We start from the raw sequence: 19606 nt of genomic DNA on the forward strand, positions 1-19606 counted from the left end.
GGCCCTATCATAGCCTCTCCCAAGCCCCCAGAGCATGACACACCTTAAAGGGACATTTCAATGGCTTCCAAACATCCTTCTATCATGACTTTGTTCCAAGTCACTCTGAGCTTGGTCACCTTTGCATAACGCTGCCGCTTCCCTCTTTCCCCTCCTCCCCCACCCTCCCTGCACTGGAAAAACTGTAGCAGTGTCCTGGAATGCTCTCCTTCTCCTGACGCTGGGTGAATGCCTCCTCCAGCTTTAAATTTTGGTCCACAAGTTCTTTCCTCCATGCAGCCTTCTCTGACACCTCAGACAAGATCAGGCCCTTGTAGCCTTTCCATCAGGACACTTAGTACAGACAGCTGTGCGCGCTGGAACCACACCAGTCCCCTCCTTTCTCTCCATGAGTCTCCTCACCTATATTTAACCCTGCTGTATTCTCAGTGGTGGGTACAGTGCATGGCCCAAGCAGTTGTCCAGTCAACATGTGGGCAACAGACAGATATGTTATTACCAAACACTGTAGGCACTGAGAGAGCTGGCCGGCTACTCCAGTCTCCCCAGGGCTTCTGTGGGAATGTGAATAGCCCACATGGCATGCCTATGGTCACCCGCAGGCCATATTAGGAGTGACAGCACAAAAGATAATTCTTCCTTAGATGTAACCAGCAAAGGACAAACTCAAACATTTCATCTTGGGGAGGAGTCACAGGAGATTGATTCCAGAGTTAATGTCAGCCACTTCTCTGAGTCAGGCGGCTGGCCCTAATTGTTGTTATATTAAAAACAACCAAAGCACTCCGGCCAAGTGGTTCTCACTCCACATGTAACTTTAAATTCAGGCTGACCCATTGAGGGATGATTAGAAGGGGCAAGGAGACGAGTCAGCGAATTCCCTTTGTTTTCCAGTCTGAGTCAACAAGAATCAAACTCCCAAGGCTGCATCTGACTCCTCACCAGCAACAAGGCCTAGCTGCTGCACCCGGACCCTATTCAGGGAGCCAGCTCTTTGGCTCCGTATCTTTGCCATAGCTTGGCTGATGCTTTAGCTGGCATGACCAGAATGTCAGTATTTGAGGAGACCCCTCTCCCATGGGTTAGAACGTTTGTTTGACTTGTTTCTTTCTCATTACATAACGACCTCTTGGTCACTAATATGTCCCTCTCTCCCTTTTTCCCTGCCCCTCTTGCTACTTCACTAGCTTGTCTGATGTCAGTACAATTACAACTGCTTTATTTTTATTTTAAATTCAGATCTATCTACCCAGTCTTTGATTTCTTTCCATTTTATACATGGGGCTATGGGTCTTAACAAGTCTATTCAACCTATTTACATACAATGAGATTCATGTGTTATATTATTCTAATCTTTTTCCTTCCTGTTTTTATATTTATCCTCTTTCTTTTCCTGTCTTTTTCTTTTATCCTGCCCTGCACTAGGTTGAAACAAGATTTCCATTGATAGCCTGTTATTTGGAAGAATACACTGTTTTTCTGTTCTTTGGATGTTTATTCTGAAAATGTTCAGGTGCCTCATATTTTACTTATCAAAGCTAATCAGCATGCCTATTATTTTTAGCACAAGGCAAACTCTTAAACTGTTTCAAGTCTACTTCTCCGTCTTGTTTGAGAACGCCTAAACATAGTCCCTCCTAACTGTTATTTTAAATAGATTTATTTGGTGCGATTGTTTTGCTTGCTATTGCCTCCAACCTCCTACCCTGGCATTTAGTTTCCTTCTTGCTGAGCTGTTCTGTGCAGGGCCCTCTTGCCTAGATAGCCTTTGTTAGGCTCTGGGAGTGGTAAGTTCTTGACTTGTCGAATAGGTGTGGCTGTGCACTCTTGGCTTTGGAAAGTCATTTCAACACAGAGTTTAGGGTGCTAGCTACTGTAGCTCTCGCTGTAGTTTTAAAAATTAATTATTCTCCTTATTTACATCCCAATGTTGCCCCCTTCAGTCCTCCCTCCCAGAGTTCTTCACCCCATTTTCCCCTCCTTCGCCTCTGAGAGGGTGTTCACCCTCACTGGGGGAATCCCCCTTCTCTGGGGCATCAAAGTCTCTACCAGATTATATATCCCTCCCACTGAGGCCATCCAAGGCAGTCCTCTGCTACATATGTGTGGGGTAAGGGGGCACAGACTTGCCCATGCTCTTTGGTTGGGGGCTCAGTCTCTGGGAGCTCTGAGGGGGTCCAGGTTTGTTGACACTGTTGGTCTTCCTATGGGGCCCGCCATCCCCTTCAGTTCCCTCAAACCTTCCCCTAACTCCTCCACAGGGGTCCCCGACTTCAGTCCAATGGTTGGCTATAGATATCTGCATCTTTCTCAGTCAGCTGCTGGTAGAGCCTCTCACTCCCTGTAGTTTTAACTCCATCATTGCTGCTAAGATCTGTTGGTTCGGTTGTCCTCATTTGCTACAAATTGCTTTGTCTCAGGCAGTTTTAAGACATTCTCTTTGAAATCCTGCAGGTTCTCTGTAAATCACCCTAGAGTGTTTCTGTTTTGTTTTGTTTTGTTTTTTTTCTCTCTCCCAGGACTGGTGGATTTTTGTGAAGGTTCATAGCTTCGTTCAATCTGGGGACACCACTGTCACATTCTATTTGATTACTGCTTCTTTTCTACACGGAATATTGTACGTTTGTGGAATTTCCATTAGGTCTATCTTGTTCTTCCAATTTTTTCCCTCTGACTCTTCTCCTGTCTCTGTTCTGGGGAGGACTTGTTCCCCCTCTCCTTCTGCCCATGGGAGCTCCTTCTCAGTGCATTTGTTCATTGTCTGGCTTGTGATTTTTGCCTTAGGGTTCATCTTTAAAATTTTATCCCCCCCCCTTTTTTTTTACTTTTTGTATGGTCATCTCATACATTGAGGCTGTAGAAAATTCTCTAGGGAACACTCTAACCCTGGATTCAGCCTGGGCTCAAGTAGACGTCTCTGGTTTGGGAGTAGCTTTGAGGTCAATATCTGACTGGGAATACCAGCCTGATGATGATGATGAGGAGGATGACATCAGACTCTGGATATGGGCCAACGCATCCCCAATGCATATAACACATGTGAAAGGCTTCATGGGGTTTTCTCTCTCTCTCTCTCTCTCTCTCTCTGTGTCTGTGTGTGTGTGTGTGTGTGAGAGAGAGAGAGAGAGAGAGAGAGAGGGAGAGGGAGAGAGAGACAGAGAGGGAGAGAGACAGAGAGGGAGAGAGAGAGAGATAGATATTGAGATTCTTTCAGTTCATGGCACCTGGCAGACAATTCTTTCTTGCCTTCTGTAGGCTGGGAGAGTTCTTCACAGGAGGCTTCCCTGAGAAGCCAACCTTTGTGAGATTCTAGCGCAGTTTTCTTCTCCGTGCTAGCACCTGGTCTTTATATTCATCCTCAGTCACATTCATTCGTTCTCTTGCTTCTCCTCCCAGCTCTGGGTCCTGGGAAGCCTTTTGGGGTCCCATGGCCCAAACTTAGTAGCCAAAGCTCTGGCTATCCCCGTCCCCACATAGCTTTCTGTTAATTTTAGAGAGGGTCTCACTATAGCCTGGGCTAATCTGGAATTCACTATATAGCCTAGGCTGGCCTTGGGTTTGTTGTCATTCTCCTGTGTCCCAAGTGTTTGGATTACAGGTGTGAGTGGTGGGCTACAAGGGAGGTTGAAGCGTTTAAGAACCATTATTATAAGTAAGGTTTGAAAAAAAAATTCAAGTCACAGGCAGGACTGCTTGCCAAGTCACCTCTAACTCTGGTCAAGCTTTCTGGTAAATAACAACAACCTCCTCTTCTTTTTTTCCCTCCTCCTTATCATCTTTTCCCCCTTCCTCCTCCTTCTCTTCCAATTTTGCATTTAGGCAGGGATGTATGTAGCTATGTAGCTCTGGGTATATAAACCAAGTTGGTCTTGAACTCTCTGAGATCCATGTGCCTCTGCCTCCCCAAAGTGCTGAGGTTAAAAGTCAACTTCACCACGTCTGGCTAAAAATCTTTCTTTCTTTTTTAAAAAAAATAATTATTTTTACATTCCATATTTTATTCCCCCCCTGTCCACCTTCCAACTATTCCACATCCTATACCCTCTCCCCACCCCCTGTCTCCATGTGGATGTTCCCCCACCCCTACCCCACCAGACCTTTAAACTCCCTGGGGCCTCCAGTCTCTTAAGGGTTAGGTGCATCATCTCTGAATGAACCAGCAGTCCTCTACTGTATATGTGTTAGGGGCCTCATATCAGCTGGTGTTTGCTGTCTGTTTGGTGGTCCAGTGTTTGAAAGATCTCAGGAGGTCCAGATTAATTGAGACTGCTGGTTCTCATACAGGGTCGCCCTTCTCCTTAGCATTTTTCAGCCTCCCCTAGTTCAACAATGGGATTCAGCTGCCTCTGTCCATTGGTTGAGTGCAAATATCTGCATCTGACTCATTCAGCTGCTTGTTGGGTCTTCTGGAGTGAAAAATCTTTCTTAAAAAGCTGGTTTTGTTTTTGTTTTGGGGAAGGGTCTCATTTTGTAGTCCAGGCTGTCCTAGAATTTACTCTATAACCTACACTAGCCTCTAACCTCGGTGATCCTCCTGTCTCAGCTTCCTGAGAGCTGGAATGTGAGCCTGGCTTCTCCCAGGATTCTTGGGGCCAAGATGAAGAATCTGGGAGTGTGCTTAGCTCAGAACAAAACGGCTACAAAAGTGTCAGCACAAATTCCATGTACAGAGTTCTGCTGGCCCAAACATGCAGGAATTACCGTGTGATTTCGAGTGAGAGAGACATCAGTACCATCTTGCAGATAATGGGTCTCCGTGAAGCCATTGGCAATGAGTCCCCTGTGGAAACAGAAATGACATAAAAAGATGAGTGTGGCATGTATGGATAGACTGCCGAGAACCTCTCAGGGGTAGGGATGAGACACCCCAGGGAGGCCTGCAAAGGGCTTCACCTATTCAGGTTTCCAGGGAGAATTTAGAGGGCGCCCAAGCAGGAGTCAGCCTCCAACAGATGTTTTGAGAAGTTGTTCATGTGGTCCCTTTGGGGTCCCTTTCATTTTTCTGATTCCATTCTTCTCAGGTGCAAAGTTTAGCATTCACCATGTACCTGGATATACACACACACACCCCAACACCATACCTCCATGACACATCATATCCCCCCACCATATCCTACCACCACCAGACCCTGTTGAGCTGTGGTTTGTTGCTATGTATTGTAATGCTAAATACTGGCCTCCAAGGTCTGGTTGCCTTTAGGGGCCAGAGAATCCTTAGGTATACCAAGTGATGCTATGTGACCTGGATCCTTAATTTAAAACTATTGGTTGAATAAAGATGCCAACAGACTACAGCAGGGCAGAAGAGAGGTAGATGGGCTTTCAGTTCCCAGGTTTGGGATATAAGACCATCATCAGAGGAGAGAGAAAGAGATGGTGGAGGGAGGAGAGGACACTGCAGTAAGGGATCATAAGAACTGGCCATGTGGGCTGGCCAGCCAGAGTAAGAGCAGCCCACATGGAACATGGCAAGTCATATCTCAGGTTATTGGCAGGGAGGTAGACATAATAGCACAGAGGGCAGATATCTGCTCAGGCCTAGTGCTGTAAAGGTTTATTATAAATATAAAAGTTTTGTGACTTTAATCTGGGAACTAGATGATCTAAGGCAGGGTAGAAACCCCCAATTGACTATTTTCTACAATAACACCCCAGCACAGTACATCCCATACCCCTTGCCCCAAATCCCATACTTTATTATAGGGGTACAGACAGATGTCCAAGTTGGGAAAACCCATCCCCAGATGTCACATTGTTCCACAAACTACAGTCAGTGCTGAAGCCACTTGAAGGGCAAACAGCTTTGGATCCGAAGATATATTCCTCACAGGCGAGAGAGCCAGCTATTCATAGTGAGATATCACAGGAGAGGGTAAAACAATAACTAAATATTGTAAGTGATGCAGGGTGCAAACAAAAAAAAACCTAAACAAACAAACAACCCCCCCCAAACAACAACAACAACAACCCTGACTTGGGCACACCAAAATCTGAATTTCCAAGATAAGATAAATACAGGAAAACCCTTGTGTCCCCAAATAAAACCATGACAGTCACCAGGTCTTCAGTGAGGATACCACATAGGATAGTTAGGTTTTAAATGATTTTGCAGCCTGAGATTATGAGCATGGTTTTCATCCTGCTCAGTGCAATGCAGGAAAGATTTCCTACAGACCGACTATGCACTGGTTTTAGCTGCTGGGTCACAAAGATAATTAGACCAGCCTCTGCTCTTGAGGATGCCACAGCCTGGTACAGTGACAGAAGGAATTGTTTTAGAGGAGGGGAGCTGTGTTCTTGGGTGAACCACTGTGCACTAAATAGCGCATCAAGAAAGCATTGCAGAGGGAGTGGGATACCACTGTGCTGTAACAGGGAGAGGAGGAGGCTGAAGTTCATCAGAGTGTATAGGGGTGGTGGTGTTCCAAGCTGAGAATGGCCATGGCAGACTACCTGAAGATCTGGGATTGGGAAGCCAGCAAGGGAAGGAAAGGGCCCTGAACAGAATCTGATATGATCTATCAGTGCAGTAGAGTCCAGAGTGGATTCAAGTTCTGAGTCCCTGGAGGTACAGTGGAGGGGTTGGTGCTATTGCACTTCATACCACCAGTTCTCCTGGGTGGGGGTCACGTGACAAAGCATGTGACCCAAGCCCAGCCAATTGCAGATCTCCTTTGCAGAACCTGGGGTACTGGGAGTACCGGGCAGAGGCTTTTGCTCATGTTCTCAAGGCTCAGAGTGTGCCTGCCTTCGGCGTTATCGCCACAGCTGTCTACCACTTGGAGAGGATGCTGGAAGCAGACAAATCTGCTTTCTTGTGGTGGTGAAGGGAAGAAGAGAGATGGTCCATTCGCTTGTGTGGGAATGCTGGGTATGTAACAGAGAAGACTCTTTTCTCAAACGCAGATTGCCTGGGTGTTCTTCCAGCCAAGTTCACAACAATATCCCTGTTCAGGGTAATATTGCCGTTTCACGTGGATTTCAATACATTCAAGAAACACGCATGGCTATTTTAAAGTCAGCTAGGCCGTGGCAGTGGGTGGGTCTGAGATGTGATATGTATTTCTCTACAAGTGTTTCTGGAGGGTACAGCAAAATACAAAACACCGGCAGCTGACAACTACACACCACATGGATTCTCCTGAGCTCTCAAGGGTTTGCTTAACCCCCAGAGTTGTTTTTTTTTTTTTTTTTTTTTTTTTTTTTTTTTTTTAATGCAGTTGAGAGGCCTTCCCCGTGGCAGTGGGGTCTCAGAACGAAAGCTCACTCCCAAAGTACTCATCTTTTCGCAGCTGCACAGGCCTCCCGGGCAGGCCCATTCTCAGGGGCACAGCAGCCTTGCTGGCATGTCTAGCACAGAGCCAATAGGAGCAGGGAGCGAGCCAGCTGGGCAGACGGGTTGGAGGAGAATGAAGCCTTTGAGAGGCATTTGCAGGTTTTAATTGTCTTTGAAATGTCTTTGGAGTCAGAGGGGGATACAGCCACAGTCACGTACACACTGGGACTCCAGAGAGTTCTGAAATACCACTGCCTGCTACTTCAGGTCCTGGGGTGGGCAGCCTAGGCCGCTCTGCCACCCATGGCACCACCCTGCTTTCTACCTTGAGTAATTCTCCGCTGGTTCACACTTCCTCTCGCCAACTGTAGTCCCTGGATGATTCTAGGACATTCCACCAAGGGCTTTGCCATTTACAATATCCTGTGTCTGGAATGTTCTTTGCATTTTTTTTTTTTTTTTTTTTGGTCAAGTGGCTGACTTCTTCGGACCCTCCTTCTCTTAGTTACTGTAAAGGCTGTCTCCCCTGGGGCCTCCTCCTCTGATGTGGACTCTGAAGCAGCCCCTTCACCACTGCCCACTGCAGAGCCCTTTGGTTTCCTGTAGAGCATTCCAATTTGGTTTATTTGATCTGTTTACACTCTGCCTCTCTTTGCTCTCGAGAATGTAAGCCATAGGGGCCGTTCACTCACCATTTTGTTCCCAGTGGTGCAGACCGCCCACACAGCCTTCTTCCCAAGCTAGCAAAATTTTGCTGAGCACTTCCTTTTTAAAATTTTTTTTGGAGATTATAATTTAATTATAACATTTCTCCATATACATCCCTTCCCCACCCTGCTGCTGCTGCTTCCTTCAAATTCATGGTCTCTTTTATTCACTTGTTATTGCATATACATATATATTCCGAAATATAACCTGCTCATGATGTTACTTATATGTCTGTTTCCAGGGCTGACTGTTTGGCTAAGGCCACCTCTCCTGCTGCCAGCTTTCCTTAGTCACCTCCAGTCCTTTGTGTATGGTTGAGGCTTTTTTTCCTTCCCCCCTCCACTTCTCCATGTTCTTTGTTGTTATCTCTGTTCAGCTCACAGTGAGCAGCCATGTTGGCGGTACTCTTTGGGTTTAGGTTCTGACATTCCTAGGAGACACAACCTCACAGAGAACTCTACCATCCTTTCTAGATCTTATAGTCTTTCCCCCACATCTTCTGCAAGTTCCCTAAGCCGTAGGTCTGGGAGTGCTTGATAGATGTATCCAATGGACTGGGGTCCACGACTCTGCATTTTGATTGGTTGTGGTCTGTTGTAGCAGTCTCTATCTGTTGTATACTTCCTTTGAGCCAGGCATCTGCTTGGCCTATAGCATCTCATTTAACCTCTACAGTAGCTACTACAGGGGTCTGTGCTCTGATTTTTGTTCATTTATTTGTTTTCTGTCTCTTGAGAGAGGCCCAGACTGGCTTTGAACTCCAGATCTGGGTTAGGCCTCTGAGAGTACAGGCTCGGGTCAGTAAACTCAGCTGTAGCTCTAGACATTGTTCTTAATCTAAATTTAAAGGAAAAAAACAGAGATACAAGGAAGGAAGAGATACAGGTGACCTGGCTATAAAGCCTCACCATAGTTGGTACTTTAAAAAAAAGATTATTTATTTTTATTTTATGTGTATGAGTGGTTTTCCTGCATGCACATCTATTCACCACATGCATGCCTGGTGCCTACAGATGTCAGAAGATGCTATCAAATCTCCCAGAGATGGAGCAATGGATGGCTGTAAGATACTGTGTGGATGCTTAGAACTGAACCCTGGTCTTTTGCAGTGCCTTAGTTAGGGTTTTACTGCTGTGAACAGACACCATGATTGAGGCAACTCTTATAAGGACAACACTTAATTGGGGCTGGCTTTCAGGTTCAGAGTTCAGTCCATTATCATCAAGGTAGGAACATGACAGCATCCAGGCAGGCATGGTGCAGGAGGAGCTGGAAGTTCTACATCGTCATCTGAAGGCTGCTAGCAGAATACTGGCTTCCAGGCAGCTAGGATGAGGGTCTTAAGCCCACACTCACAGTGACACACCTACTCCAACAAGGCCTCACCTCCTAATAGTGCCACTCCCTGGCCCAAGCTTGTACAAACCATCACATGCAGGAACAACAAATGCTCTTAACTCCTCAGCCCTTGTTCCAGCCCACACGTTGTGCTCTTGAGCCTTGTGGAGCCACCAGTCCTTCCAAGCTGGTCAGGTGATGTCTGCTGAGCATGTGTTTCAGGTACCATGTGAAACAGTGGAGAAATGTGTAGCTCAGAATAAGGGCTAAGGAAATACACAAATGTAAAAGGGCAACACAATGGCTCTGTCCGTTCCCAGAACTTCCCCTCTCTCCAGGGTGACTTGTGGTCCACCCCTCTCTCCAGATGGTACCAAGCAGGTGCTAGATCAGGGTGTTCTAAGATGCATATCCACTATAAAAGTGGCTGGAAGTCAAAGTCCCCTGGAGAAAATGAAGGGGGGCAGGCAGATGGACAATGGGTGTATTGGAAATATGACAGCAACCATCTTGTACTTTTACCCAAAGAGAAAATCAAATTAGATGGCTCTCCATCAGCAAATGGCAGCAGAAGGCAGATGCATGATTTCACGAGAACATTCCTTTCCTCTGCTCATTAGATTAGCTGACATAACAAGGCATTCTCTTCCTCTCGACACCAGACAATGAGAGGCTTCTCAACTGTGTCAGGAGCTGATGTTGCTGGTTTCCGTTTGCTTTGGTGTTATTAGTGATACCTAAATAACATACATTTAGCCAATACTTATTGTGCTGGACCATGGAGGGAAAGTAGGGCTTGAGCTTCCCTACCTGGGGAGCATAGAGTCACAGGGGACACAGCTGTATGAGACATACCTAGAACTCTGCCTGCGATCGGAATTGCTTCCAAGCCTGCAGCTAGCCCAGGACGTGGTACCCAGAAGGTTTCAGAAAGGTGATGGGAAGGAACCAGTTACCTCTGAACAAATGTAGGAAGAGCAGACACTGAGGACATTCCAGCTGGGAGTGGCCACACACTGAAAGGCACAGATTATCATAGCGGCAGGCTGGGGTTTTGGACTTAGTGAATGTGGTCGTACATGCAGCTCCTACACAGATGGTGTGTGTGTGTGTGTGTGTGTGTGTGTGTGTGTTTGCTGCTGAGATAGGTAGCTGGGAAGGATCTTGCAGGCTGTTACATGTCACTATATTTGTCCTCTACAACAGGAGCTATGACACACAGTGATGCCATGTGCTGACAAGCAGCATCGGAACACTCCTCCACTCTGACAGTGACCTGGAAAGGACTTTGAGGGGAAGGAAGGAAACAGGAAGGCTACAGAGGAGGCCAGCATGGGTGTACAAATGCTAACACTATAACATCCATGAGCCACACCCAGGAGGGGCCCAGTGCAACCCTAGATGCCGATAATGGCTGGGGTGGGAGGAGGCCACCTAGGATGGGATAGAAATCGGAAAGCTCACTTCATTCACATTGCGTGTATGATTTGGAAGGCCCTCTTCCTGGCTCTGTGCAGTTAGCAGCTGACTATGTGTGTGGCTTGTGGGATTGCTTGGAGTAGAGACACCGTGCAGTGTGGTGGGGGACAAGCTGAACTCCACCCTTTCCATTGGAACCCGGTATTTTCTGATTTCAAAATCTTTGGGCACACATGGCTGAAATTGGTTATTTAGGCTTTTCAGTAAACTCTAAGTAAGGTTCTTATAAAATATGCATTTCTGAAAATGCTTGGATACTGAATCAAAACACAGATGACCTCCAAATGGATTTTTTTTGGAATCAATATTGAAATTACACTTTTATGCACTTAGCATTATGTAATTTAGTTATATAGTTTGAGTGAGATGAATTCCATTAACGTGATCCATGCTAGGCTTACTCATTATGGTCTCTGAGAACCCTTCTCCTGCCCCCACCTAGAGTGAACTTTTCTCCCGTGCTCTGCCAGGATTTGGCTCCAGGACTTTATTTATTTCTATTTGCTTGCTTCTCCCACAGTGAGCTGGGACACAGGGTGGAAGTGACATCCCAGAGTGGTGTCTCAAAAGTGACACAGGTGCCTGGCACATGGTGAGGATGGAACACAACAGACAAACACTGTTACAGAAAAGCCACTTGATTCAAACTGATTAGACCAATAAGTGTAAACAGGGCTTAAATGGGCACCTGCTCTCATGAGCATATCCATATGCAGACTTACATGTAAACATAATAAAATAACATCAACAACAGATCATATATAATCACAACAATAGTAATAACAATAAAGGGTTCCCAAAGCTTGAAGGCCATTTAGATAAACCCTGACTCCTTGGTATCAATTGCAAAACTGTTTAAATGAGAGAAACAGAGAAATGGCAGAGCAGCATCAACTACTTGGGCTGTAAGAATTTATGGTTAATATGTCAACCCTTCACAGTATGTTTTTGAAGAATGCACATAGGGATGTGGCTTTGATCACCCTGCACGACACAGCCACACAGAAGTGTCACAAGACAGCTCTCACCTGTCTGTCACCCCAGAAGGCAGTGCGGATGCTCTGTATAGTTGAGCCATACGTGTGTGTAGACTTCAGTGGCCTTGTCCTTCTGGAGACACATCAGATTCTCAGGGAGAGCCTCTGACCTGGACCCATTTTCTGCTGCAGATTCATCATAGACTATCACTCCACAAATTGCAAAGTAATTCATATAGAAATGTGGGGCATGATTTTGTCTGGCTAGAATGTGGAAATGCAGCCAAGAAGACTGAACTGGGAGCTGAAGCACCTAAAGCTTTAACAATACGGCTTGTTACAACACAACACAACACAACACAAACAATCATAGTGAAAAATCAGGACCTGTGCTTATCTACTTACTATGATGGCTCTTTTATCTAGTATGATCTAGTCCAATATTAGAGCTAGGTAAATTTAGAGTCAATATGAAAAAGTAGACTAGCACACACCCTCCTGGACCCCCATGGACTATGAAGGATGGTTTTTGGTTTGTAGCAAAAACCCTAGGCTGAGCAGAATGACCAGTTTATTAATGTGATGTCTACGGAAGGGGCAGAGGGGTATAAAGTTAGAGGAGAGGGGCAGGGGAAAGCCTCAGCTGGTAAAATGCCTGCAGTGTAGGCACAAGGGCCTGATCGAGGATTCTTGCCACTCAAGGGCTAGCTGGGTCCAGTTGTACCCATCTGTAATTTGTAGGCATAGAGGGTGCAGGGTAGGTGGAGGCAGGGGGATCCTTCTGAGCTCATTAATTGCAAGTCCAGCCAGTCAGTGAGCTCTAGGGTGAGTGAAAAGTCATTTCTAAGGGTAAGGTGGAAAGCAATAGTGCAAGACACCCAGTGTCTACTCCTGGCCTTAATATAGATGTGCACACAAGAGCAGGTACACCAAAGTGCACATGTATATACATACACACTGCACATACACACTGCACATACACATGCATAAACACACACACACACACACACACACACACACACACACACACACACACGGAGTGGAAGCGAAGAGAGGGAGGCAGAGAGCTAAAAGCTGGAAAATGAAAGCAAGGGAGAGAATCTGAGAAGCCCCATCTCCCCCTCAACTCCCCTTTGCTGGCACTTCTCGGAACTTGCTCTTTGTAAAGACTGTTGTTCCCTGTTGTCCCTGGAAGAGGTCAGCATCACCTGCTAACAGAAGTGCTGGGTTCTTTGTTTGAGGGAAGAAGGGTGAATCATTACCACTGCCCAGTGGCACTCTCCTTAGGACCTATCACAGTCAGAGGCATTGCCACTGACCTGACTACTGTCGTGTCTGTTTCCATGAGAGAGACTCTGGGGGATGAGGACTGTTTAGCTACAAGAAAAAGGAACAGTCAGAAAGGTTAAGCAATGTGTACAGAGCCACATAGCAGAGCTTAGGGAGATGGGACTGGAGTGTTGGGTTCCAAAGACTATCCCCTCTAACCACTGGTCCACACAGCCTTCCTAGGAGGCACTGTCACCCCATAGTCCTGAAGGTCTGAAACAGAGCACCTGTCAGCCTCATCCCAGAAGTGCATCTGGTCCGCTGGAGTGAGCATGTGGCCAAGGATGGCCAGGATGCCCTTCTGCGCTCAGTTCAATTTATCCACAAAATCCAGGCGATTTTTAAGTATTTCAGCATTTTGGGATTCTATTCAGCACTGTACGTTTGTAAAAACAATATGGCGCTCTGTTCCTTTTCACTTGCTGTTCTCTATTTACTAAAATGCTCAAAATATCAAAACATGTTGCGACTTCTTTTCTGGAACAACAACAACAACAACAACAAAGTTCTCTTTGCTCAGATCTTTCTCTCTTAGTTTCTAGGAACTATTAGAAATAAAACTGTTGATACAGCATTTTGAAAGCTGTATGGGACAATTAAAGTTTGGGTTTTTTTTTTTTCCCAAATAATTTCTCAATGTACTGCCTCTGTAAGTGACAAATGTGCAGAATTTTGGATCAAAGCGGGGGCATCTATCTGTACACAGAGAGCTGATGCCGTCGCTGTCTTTAGGATGGCTCTCTTCAGCTACTCTCATATGCCATGGTATCAGCGTCACCTCAGCAGAAGCCTCTCTCAAGTCACGAGACTGGCTTTAGTTACCTTTCCTGTTGCTGTGATAAAATTCCCCAACGATGTTCCTAGTGAGAAAAGCTTAGCTTTGGCTGGCGGTTTGAGGATACACATCACGGCAGGGAACACCGGTGAGATGGAAAAGCTTGGGGCAGCTGGACAAGCTGCAGTCACAGTCAGCAAAGAGAAGCAGATGCTGGTATTTGGCTTGATTTTTCCCAGCGTATCCAGTCTGGGGCCTCAGGCCACCATTAGAACAGGTCTTCCCACCTCAATTAACCTGGATACCTAACCTTAGACGCAGGCCCGGAGGCTAACCTAATCTAGATAATTCCTCACCACCGTGCCCTGAAGCTTACCTCCAGGGTAGCTTTAGGTCCCATCAAGCTGACAATCAGAATTAATGTCACTGGACTCATTTGTCAACCCTCTGTCCAGCCAAGATGTAGACACAGATGAAAATGCCTTCTTTCTAATCCTCACTTCTCCCGTGAAAGCCTAAGTCCTAGGGCAACTGTCACTTCCTTGAAATGATCACATGTTATTTGAAAGTCTTGAATGTGGGCTGTCTTCACTGTATGAGAATTGTCCAATTTAAGTAATGCAGCTGGGGGGAGATGGGCTACGGATAGAATAGAAAAGTTGGAAAGGCAATTAGCTATTTTCACAGGTAAGCCCAATGGCCCCTTCTCTGGGAAAGGATCACAAGGTCAGAGCTAGACCACCTGCTTCCAGTGCTCTGTGGACCTGGGCAAACAGTGGGGTTTCTCAGGCTTTAGTACTTTTCTTTGAAGAAAAAAAATACTATTACCACTATCAGTAGCAGCAGGTGGCATCCACTAGGCTTTTACAAAGCCAAGTCATTATATCTGCATTTGCAAATGTATGTGTTGTTCAAGCAGGACCTTGTGCATCCCAGACTAGCCACCCAGGGGGAATGACCTTGAACTTCTCATCTTTCTACTTCCTGTGTCCAGACTACAGGCACAAGCCACCATGCTTGCTTTAAACAGTGCTGGGGGATTGAACTCCAGGCCTCACATATTCTAGGCAAGTGCTCTACCTGCTTAGCTATGTCCCCTGCCTCACATGTTCAAATTTTCATGTTTGCAACACCCTTGGCAGACAGGCATTTGTTTGGCGACCAGAGGCCACACAGAATAGCTAACAGCTTGCTCAGGGTCACACAGCTGGCACCCTGTAGGTAGTTTGATTTCAAAGTCCATTTTTTGTTGCTATGCAAATTACTTAGTCTTACTATGGCCTTTCTGCCCAACTCCCTGTAAATGAACAACTTATGCTTAACGTGGCAAGACTGCCTTTGAAAGCAGTTAGGAAAGATTCTAGTTTGTGTTGACTTCTTACTGTGGGTTGAAGCTGAAAGGCACAAGAGGAACAGTGTGAAGCTGAAGGACACTCGTTCAGGTGAGGCCATTTGTGGTAGAGCAGGAAGGGCTGACACTACTCTTTACAGAATGGGCCACTGTCATGTAATTGAAAAAAAAAATCAAGCCTACCTAACATTGATAATAAACTATAAGCTGTGCTTTTCAGACAACCTAGATATTGTCTGAAAACAACCAAATGAGTTTGATTCCAGAAGTCAAGTCAACTTGTTTTTTGAAGATTAATTTTTTTTTTTACTTTTAAAAATTATGTGTGTGTGTGTATGTGTGTGTGTAAGGGGCATATGTCCACACGAGTGCAAGGACCCTCAGAGGAGAGAGGTTCACCTTGAATTCCCAGGAGAGGAGTTGGTGTCACAAACACCGTAAGCCATCCAAGGTGGGTGCTGGGAAAGAAGCCCTGGCGTTCTGAAGGAGCAGCATGCACTCTTGAACATGGAGCCAACCTTTAATCCATTTTTAATTATGCATGGTACCCTGCTCCATGAGTGACATTTAAGAGCCTCTGGTCATCGAGCACCCACACAGTTGATGGGAAGGGGATACCATAACCTGAAGTTCTTTAACTTGCTACAGAAACACGGCAAAGGCAGTATTTGACACCTTTTACAGACAAAGGAGCAGTCTTAGAGATGTTAGGAAGTCTGTCCAAAGTCAACACAGCTACTCGGGAGTTAGGATGCTAAGACATCTTACACCCAGCCCTTGAGTACACATCTACTTGTAAGTGAAGAAAAATGTTTTCCTCCGCTTCTACCCAACACCAGGCTTGGATGGTCTTTTCAAGGAACAATGTTCCAACTGAAAAACTGCAACTAACATGCAGGAGAGTTAGAGCTGAGGAATATGTCTCTTCAGGCTGTCTGGCGCTGTCGGAGAGGACTAGGGTCACTCTGACGTCTCTCGTCACTTATGAGGCTAGCTTTCAGTTCCCAAAGGGTTTCTGTGAGTATCTGGGAGGGAACAGTGCTGAGGGATAACAATTTACATGGGAAGACAAAAAAAAAAAAAAATAGGTCATAAATAAACACACAGAGCAGCCTGGCTCTGCTTCTTTTTCTGTGACCTTGGGAACAAGGCCTTTCCCCATGCTGGTGTGTTCTTATTTGTAGCAGAGGTGGCAGTGTCTGCTTTCGAAGGTTTGATATTTCAAAACATTTAAAAACACTCTTGGCTACATTGTACATTTACAAAGGGAACTATTATTTTTAATTATGTACATGCAAAACACTCTCTCCGTCTCCCTCTCTGTCTCTGTCTCTGTCTCTCTGTCTCTGTCTCTCTCTCTGTCTCTCTCTCTCTCTGAGGCCAGAAGAGGGCATTAGATTTCTGAATTTCTAGAGCTGGAAACACAGCCTGTCCTGAATTGCATACTTTGGTGTTCTGTGAGTCAAACCCAGGTCTTATTGTAAGACCAGTACCTGCTCTTAACTGTTGAGCCATCTGTTCAGCCCCAACAAAACTGGAGTAATTATGGCTCACTAGCCTGTAGCTCTCCTCAGTACCCCCCCCATCCCCCATCTTCTGTTCCAGCACACTCTTTCTCTCATTTAAGTGCTAGAGGAGTCTAACACAGTCCCACACTTGTTTTGGTACCATTCTGGTCCTCTCTCCTCATCTTATGAAGCCATGGTGATATTTTAAAGGAATTCTCCTGCATACAGTGCACACCGCTTCTGCCAGACTATTGTGGATGGCCAGGCCATTTTGCTTTCTCTCTCTGCTGAGCCTTGTGGGTCCATTTGGTTCCCTAAAGCCTGTGTCCTCCTTGTCTGAATCTGCAGTGCACTTCTTTCTTCCTCTCCATGGCCGTTCAGTAACCCTAGCTCCACAAGTGTCCTCTTCTTGTGTCAGAGTGACCTTCCTGCCTCTTCTTTCTCACCCTGCATCTCCTATTTGCCCATCTTCTGGGCCCTGCGTGATCCTTAGTTGCTCAGGGGTTTGTCTGAGGTGTACAGTCCCATCAGGGCAAAGGCTGTCTCTCCCCTCGGTTCTTACACTAGTGCTTCCAAGTTAGTGTGTGCTCCGTAGATGTGTGTTGAGTGAGCTGTGTGTTAGTTACTGCTGCATGGCTGTGACTAAAGTCCCCACAGACAGCTGAAGGAGGTAGGGGTTATGTTGGCTCATGGTTTCGAAGAGTTCATGCACTGGTATTTATAGAATACCTCATAGTTTCTGTAGTCAAACCTGGGTCGGATAAGACCTTACATGTTTAATTCAGTATGTTACTCCCTGGACACATGCCCATTTTATTGGACAAAATGGTACAATGTTATTAGGCATGTGGGGTTGGGGAGAGTCTTCATGTCAGAGAGAAAGGAGAATGGATGAGCAGAGCCAACATCCCCCTAGAGACCTGTCTTCAACTATCTACTCCCTCCAACCAGGCCTTACCTCCTCAAGCCTTCACAATCTCCCAAATGCTCACTAGCAGCTGGGGACCTAGGCTTTAAGATAGCCTGGGGAGGAGGGGGAGGCGGATCTCATGTGCAAGGCCAGCAAGTGCGAAGAAGACACAGTAGAGGACGTGGCTGGCTGACACACAGGCATGAGGAAGGACCTGGGTCCCCAGCATCTCTGTAAAAGCTGAATATCATGGCATGGCATTGCAGGGTTGGGGGAGGAGACAGGGAGATTCCCAGATCTCACCAACAGCCAGCCTAGCCAACCAGTGAGCTCCAGGTTCAGTGAGGGATGCCGTCCTAAAAATGAGTCAGAGATTGATAGAGGAAGACACTGATATGTGGCCTCCATATGCATGTGTACACACACATACAGGAGCATCTGCTTATATGTACAGATATACAAACATGTACAAATGCCATACACACACACACACACACACACACAACAATGAAGAATAAGAAAGATATATCAAATACAGTAACAGATAATATTAACAGTAATTGTATTGTTACTGCTTTCCTGGTTTGAGGAAGGAGTAGAAGTTATCATTACTCTAAAGTCAGTAGCTATCAACATCAACAAAAATCCTGAGGAGATAAGATACTCTCACCCTTAAAAATTCTATCATTTGGTATTTAGTTCATACAGAACTATACACACACACACACACACACACACGTATATATAACATATGTGTATGTATATATGATATATATGTGTGTATATATATGTGTGTGTATATATATATGTATGTATATATATATATTTATAGATATCTTCAAGGAAATGTTTCTAAATTGCTAGCATTAATGAAACATTTAGCAAATTGTTAGGAACCATCAAACTGACTTCTTTTGTTTGTTTGTTTGGCGACAGAGTCTCATCATGTAACTCTGGCTGGCGTGGAGCTCAAACACCTTCTAATCCTTGGATACACAGCCTTGAGCTTCAGAACGAGCGTGTCTGGTATACGTGTTCCTTCCACATACCAGCTACCCTTGGAGAGCACTCAGGTCCGCCAATTGGGTAAGCTTTTTCCCAGTAATCTGGAAGCAGTTCAGCCCGCTCTCCTCACCGGCACTGCATGAAGAGGATCTTTTATTAATTGGTGCTCGGGGCTGAGGGGGAGTTTCTTGGCCTAGGCGGAAGCCAGCCAGCCAGCTCCCAGGCAGACGTGCAGGCTGGCCAGCTGGGCTCTCTTAGACACTGACCTACATTGAACCAAGCTCACAGAATGTGTGTTAGATCAAATTTGTTCCTTTCTGCTTGCTCAAAGTGAGTTCTGCTCTGCAAATTTCCATGATATCGTTGCCAGGGAGTGATACAAGACAGAAAAGGACCCCCCCCCCACCCGTTCCATCCTAGAGATTTCTAAACCAGCCCACAGAACTGCTCATGGGCTCTTGCAGAGGCCACCAAGAAATGCCTCTGCAGTTTGAATAGATGGTTTCCTCCCTTCCTGAGACGGGGCCCCTGACTATGAACCTGAGTGTGCAGAGCTCTCATCAGTGGGGCACACACGCTTTCCTGCTCAGTTGAGTTGGGACATCCTAGGAAAACCCCTGTGTCTGCCAGCAGCCAGCATGCACCGCTGCCTGCAGGAGAACTTACAAAAGGGAAGTCCGTGTCTCCGGGACAACAAAAGGATATTAAATATAAAACTGTAGAACAAAACAATAAATCCCACCTGAGGTCTGCTTGCTGGGTTCTGTCTTCCTGGGGAGGGCTATTCTGTCTTCCTTGCTCTAAAGAAGCTACAGGGAGTACTTGTAATCTTCAAGCCCGGTGTATCTTCCTTTCTGTAATTGACCTCCAAGGACTGGGCTAATCTCTCGGTTTCTTCTCTTTTCTGTCTTGAACAAAGCTTTGCATTTAGGCCTCATGTGGCTTAGAGC

At 45.9% G+C, this 19606-nt stretch overlaps 1 protein-coding gene and 1 long non-coding RNA gene across 4 annotated transcripts in view; one reads left to right on the top strand and one right to left on the bottom strand.

Annotated features, from left to right (window-relative positions):
* Positions 1–19606, bottom strand: part of Adam12 (a disintegrin and metallopeptidase domain 12 (meltrin alpha)) — a 341899-nt gene that overhangs the window by 124377 nt on the left and 197916 nt on the right. The window contains exon 4 of the mRNA NM_007400.2: positions 4702–4780. Coding sequence (NP_031426.2) covers positions 4702–4780 — 79 coding nt within the window. The remainder of the gene's footprint in view (positions 1–4701; positions 4781–19606) is intronic.
* The window catches only part of Gm39103, a 29536-nt gene continuing 25134 nt past the window's right edge, over positions 15205–19606 (top strand). For all 3 annotated transcript variants that reach the window (XR_870012.2, XR_003946885.1, XR_870011.3), the window contains exons 1-2: positions 15205–15324; positions 18588–18737. This is a non-coding gene — a long non-coding RNA (predicted gene, 39103). The remainder of the gene's footprint in view (positions 15325–18587; positions 18738–19606) is intronic.

The sequence above is a fragment of the Mus musculus genome, chromosome 7 (assembly GCF_000001635.26).
Source record: "Mus musculus strain C57BL/6J chromosome 7, GRCm38.p6 C57BL/6J".
Lineage (NCBI taxonomy): Eukaryota > Metazoa > Chordata > Mammalia > Rodentia > Muridae > Mus > Mus musculus.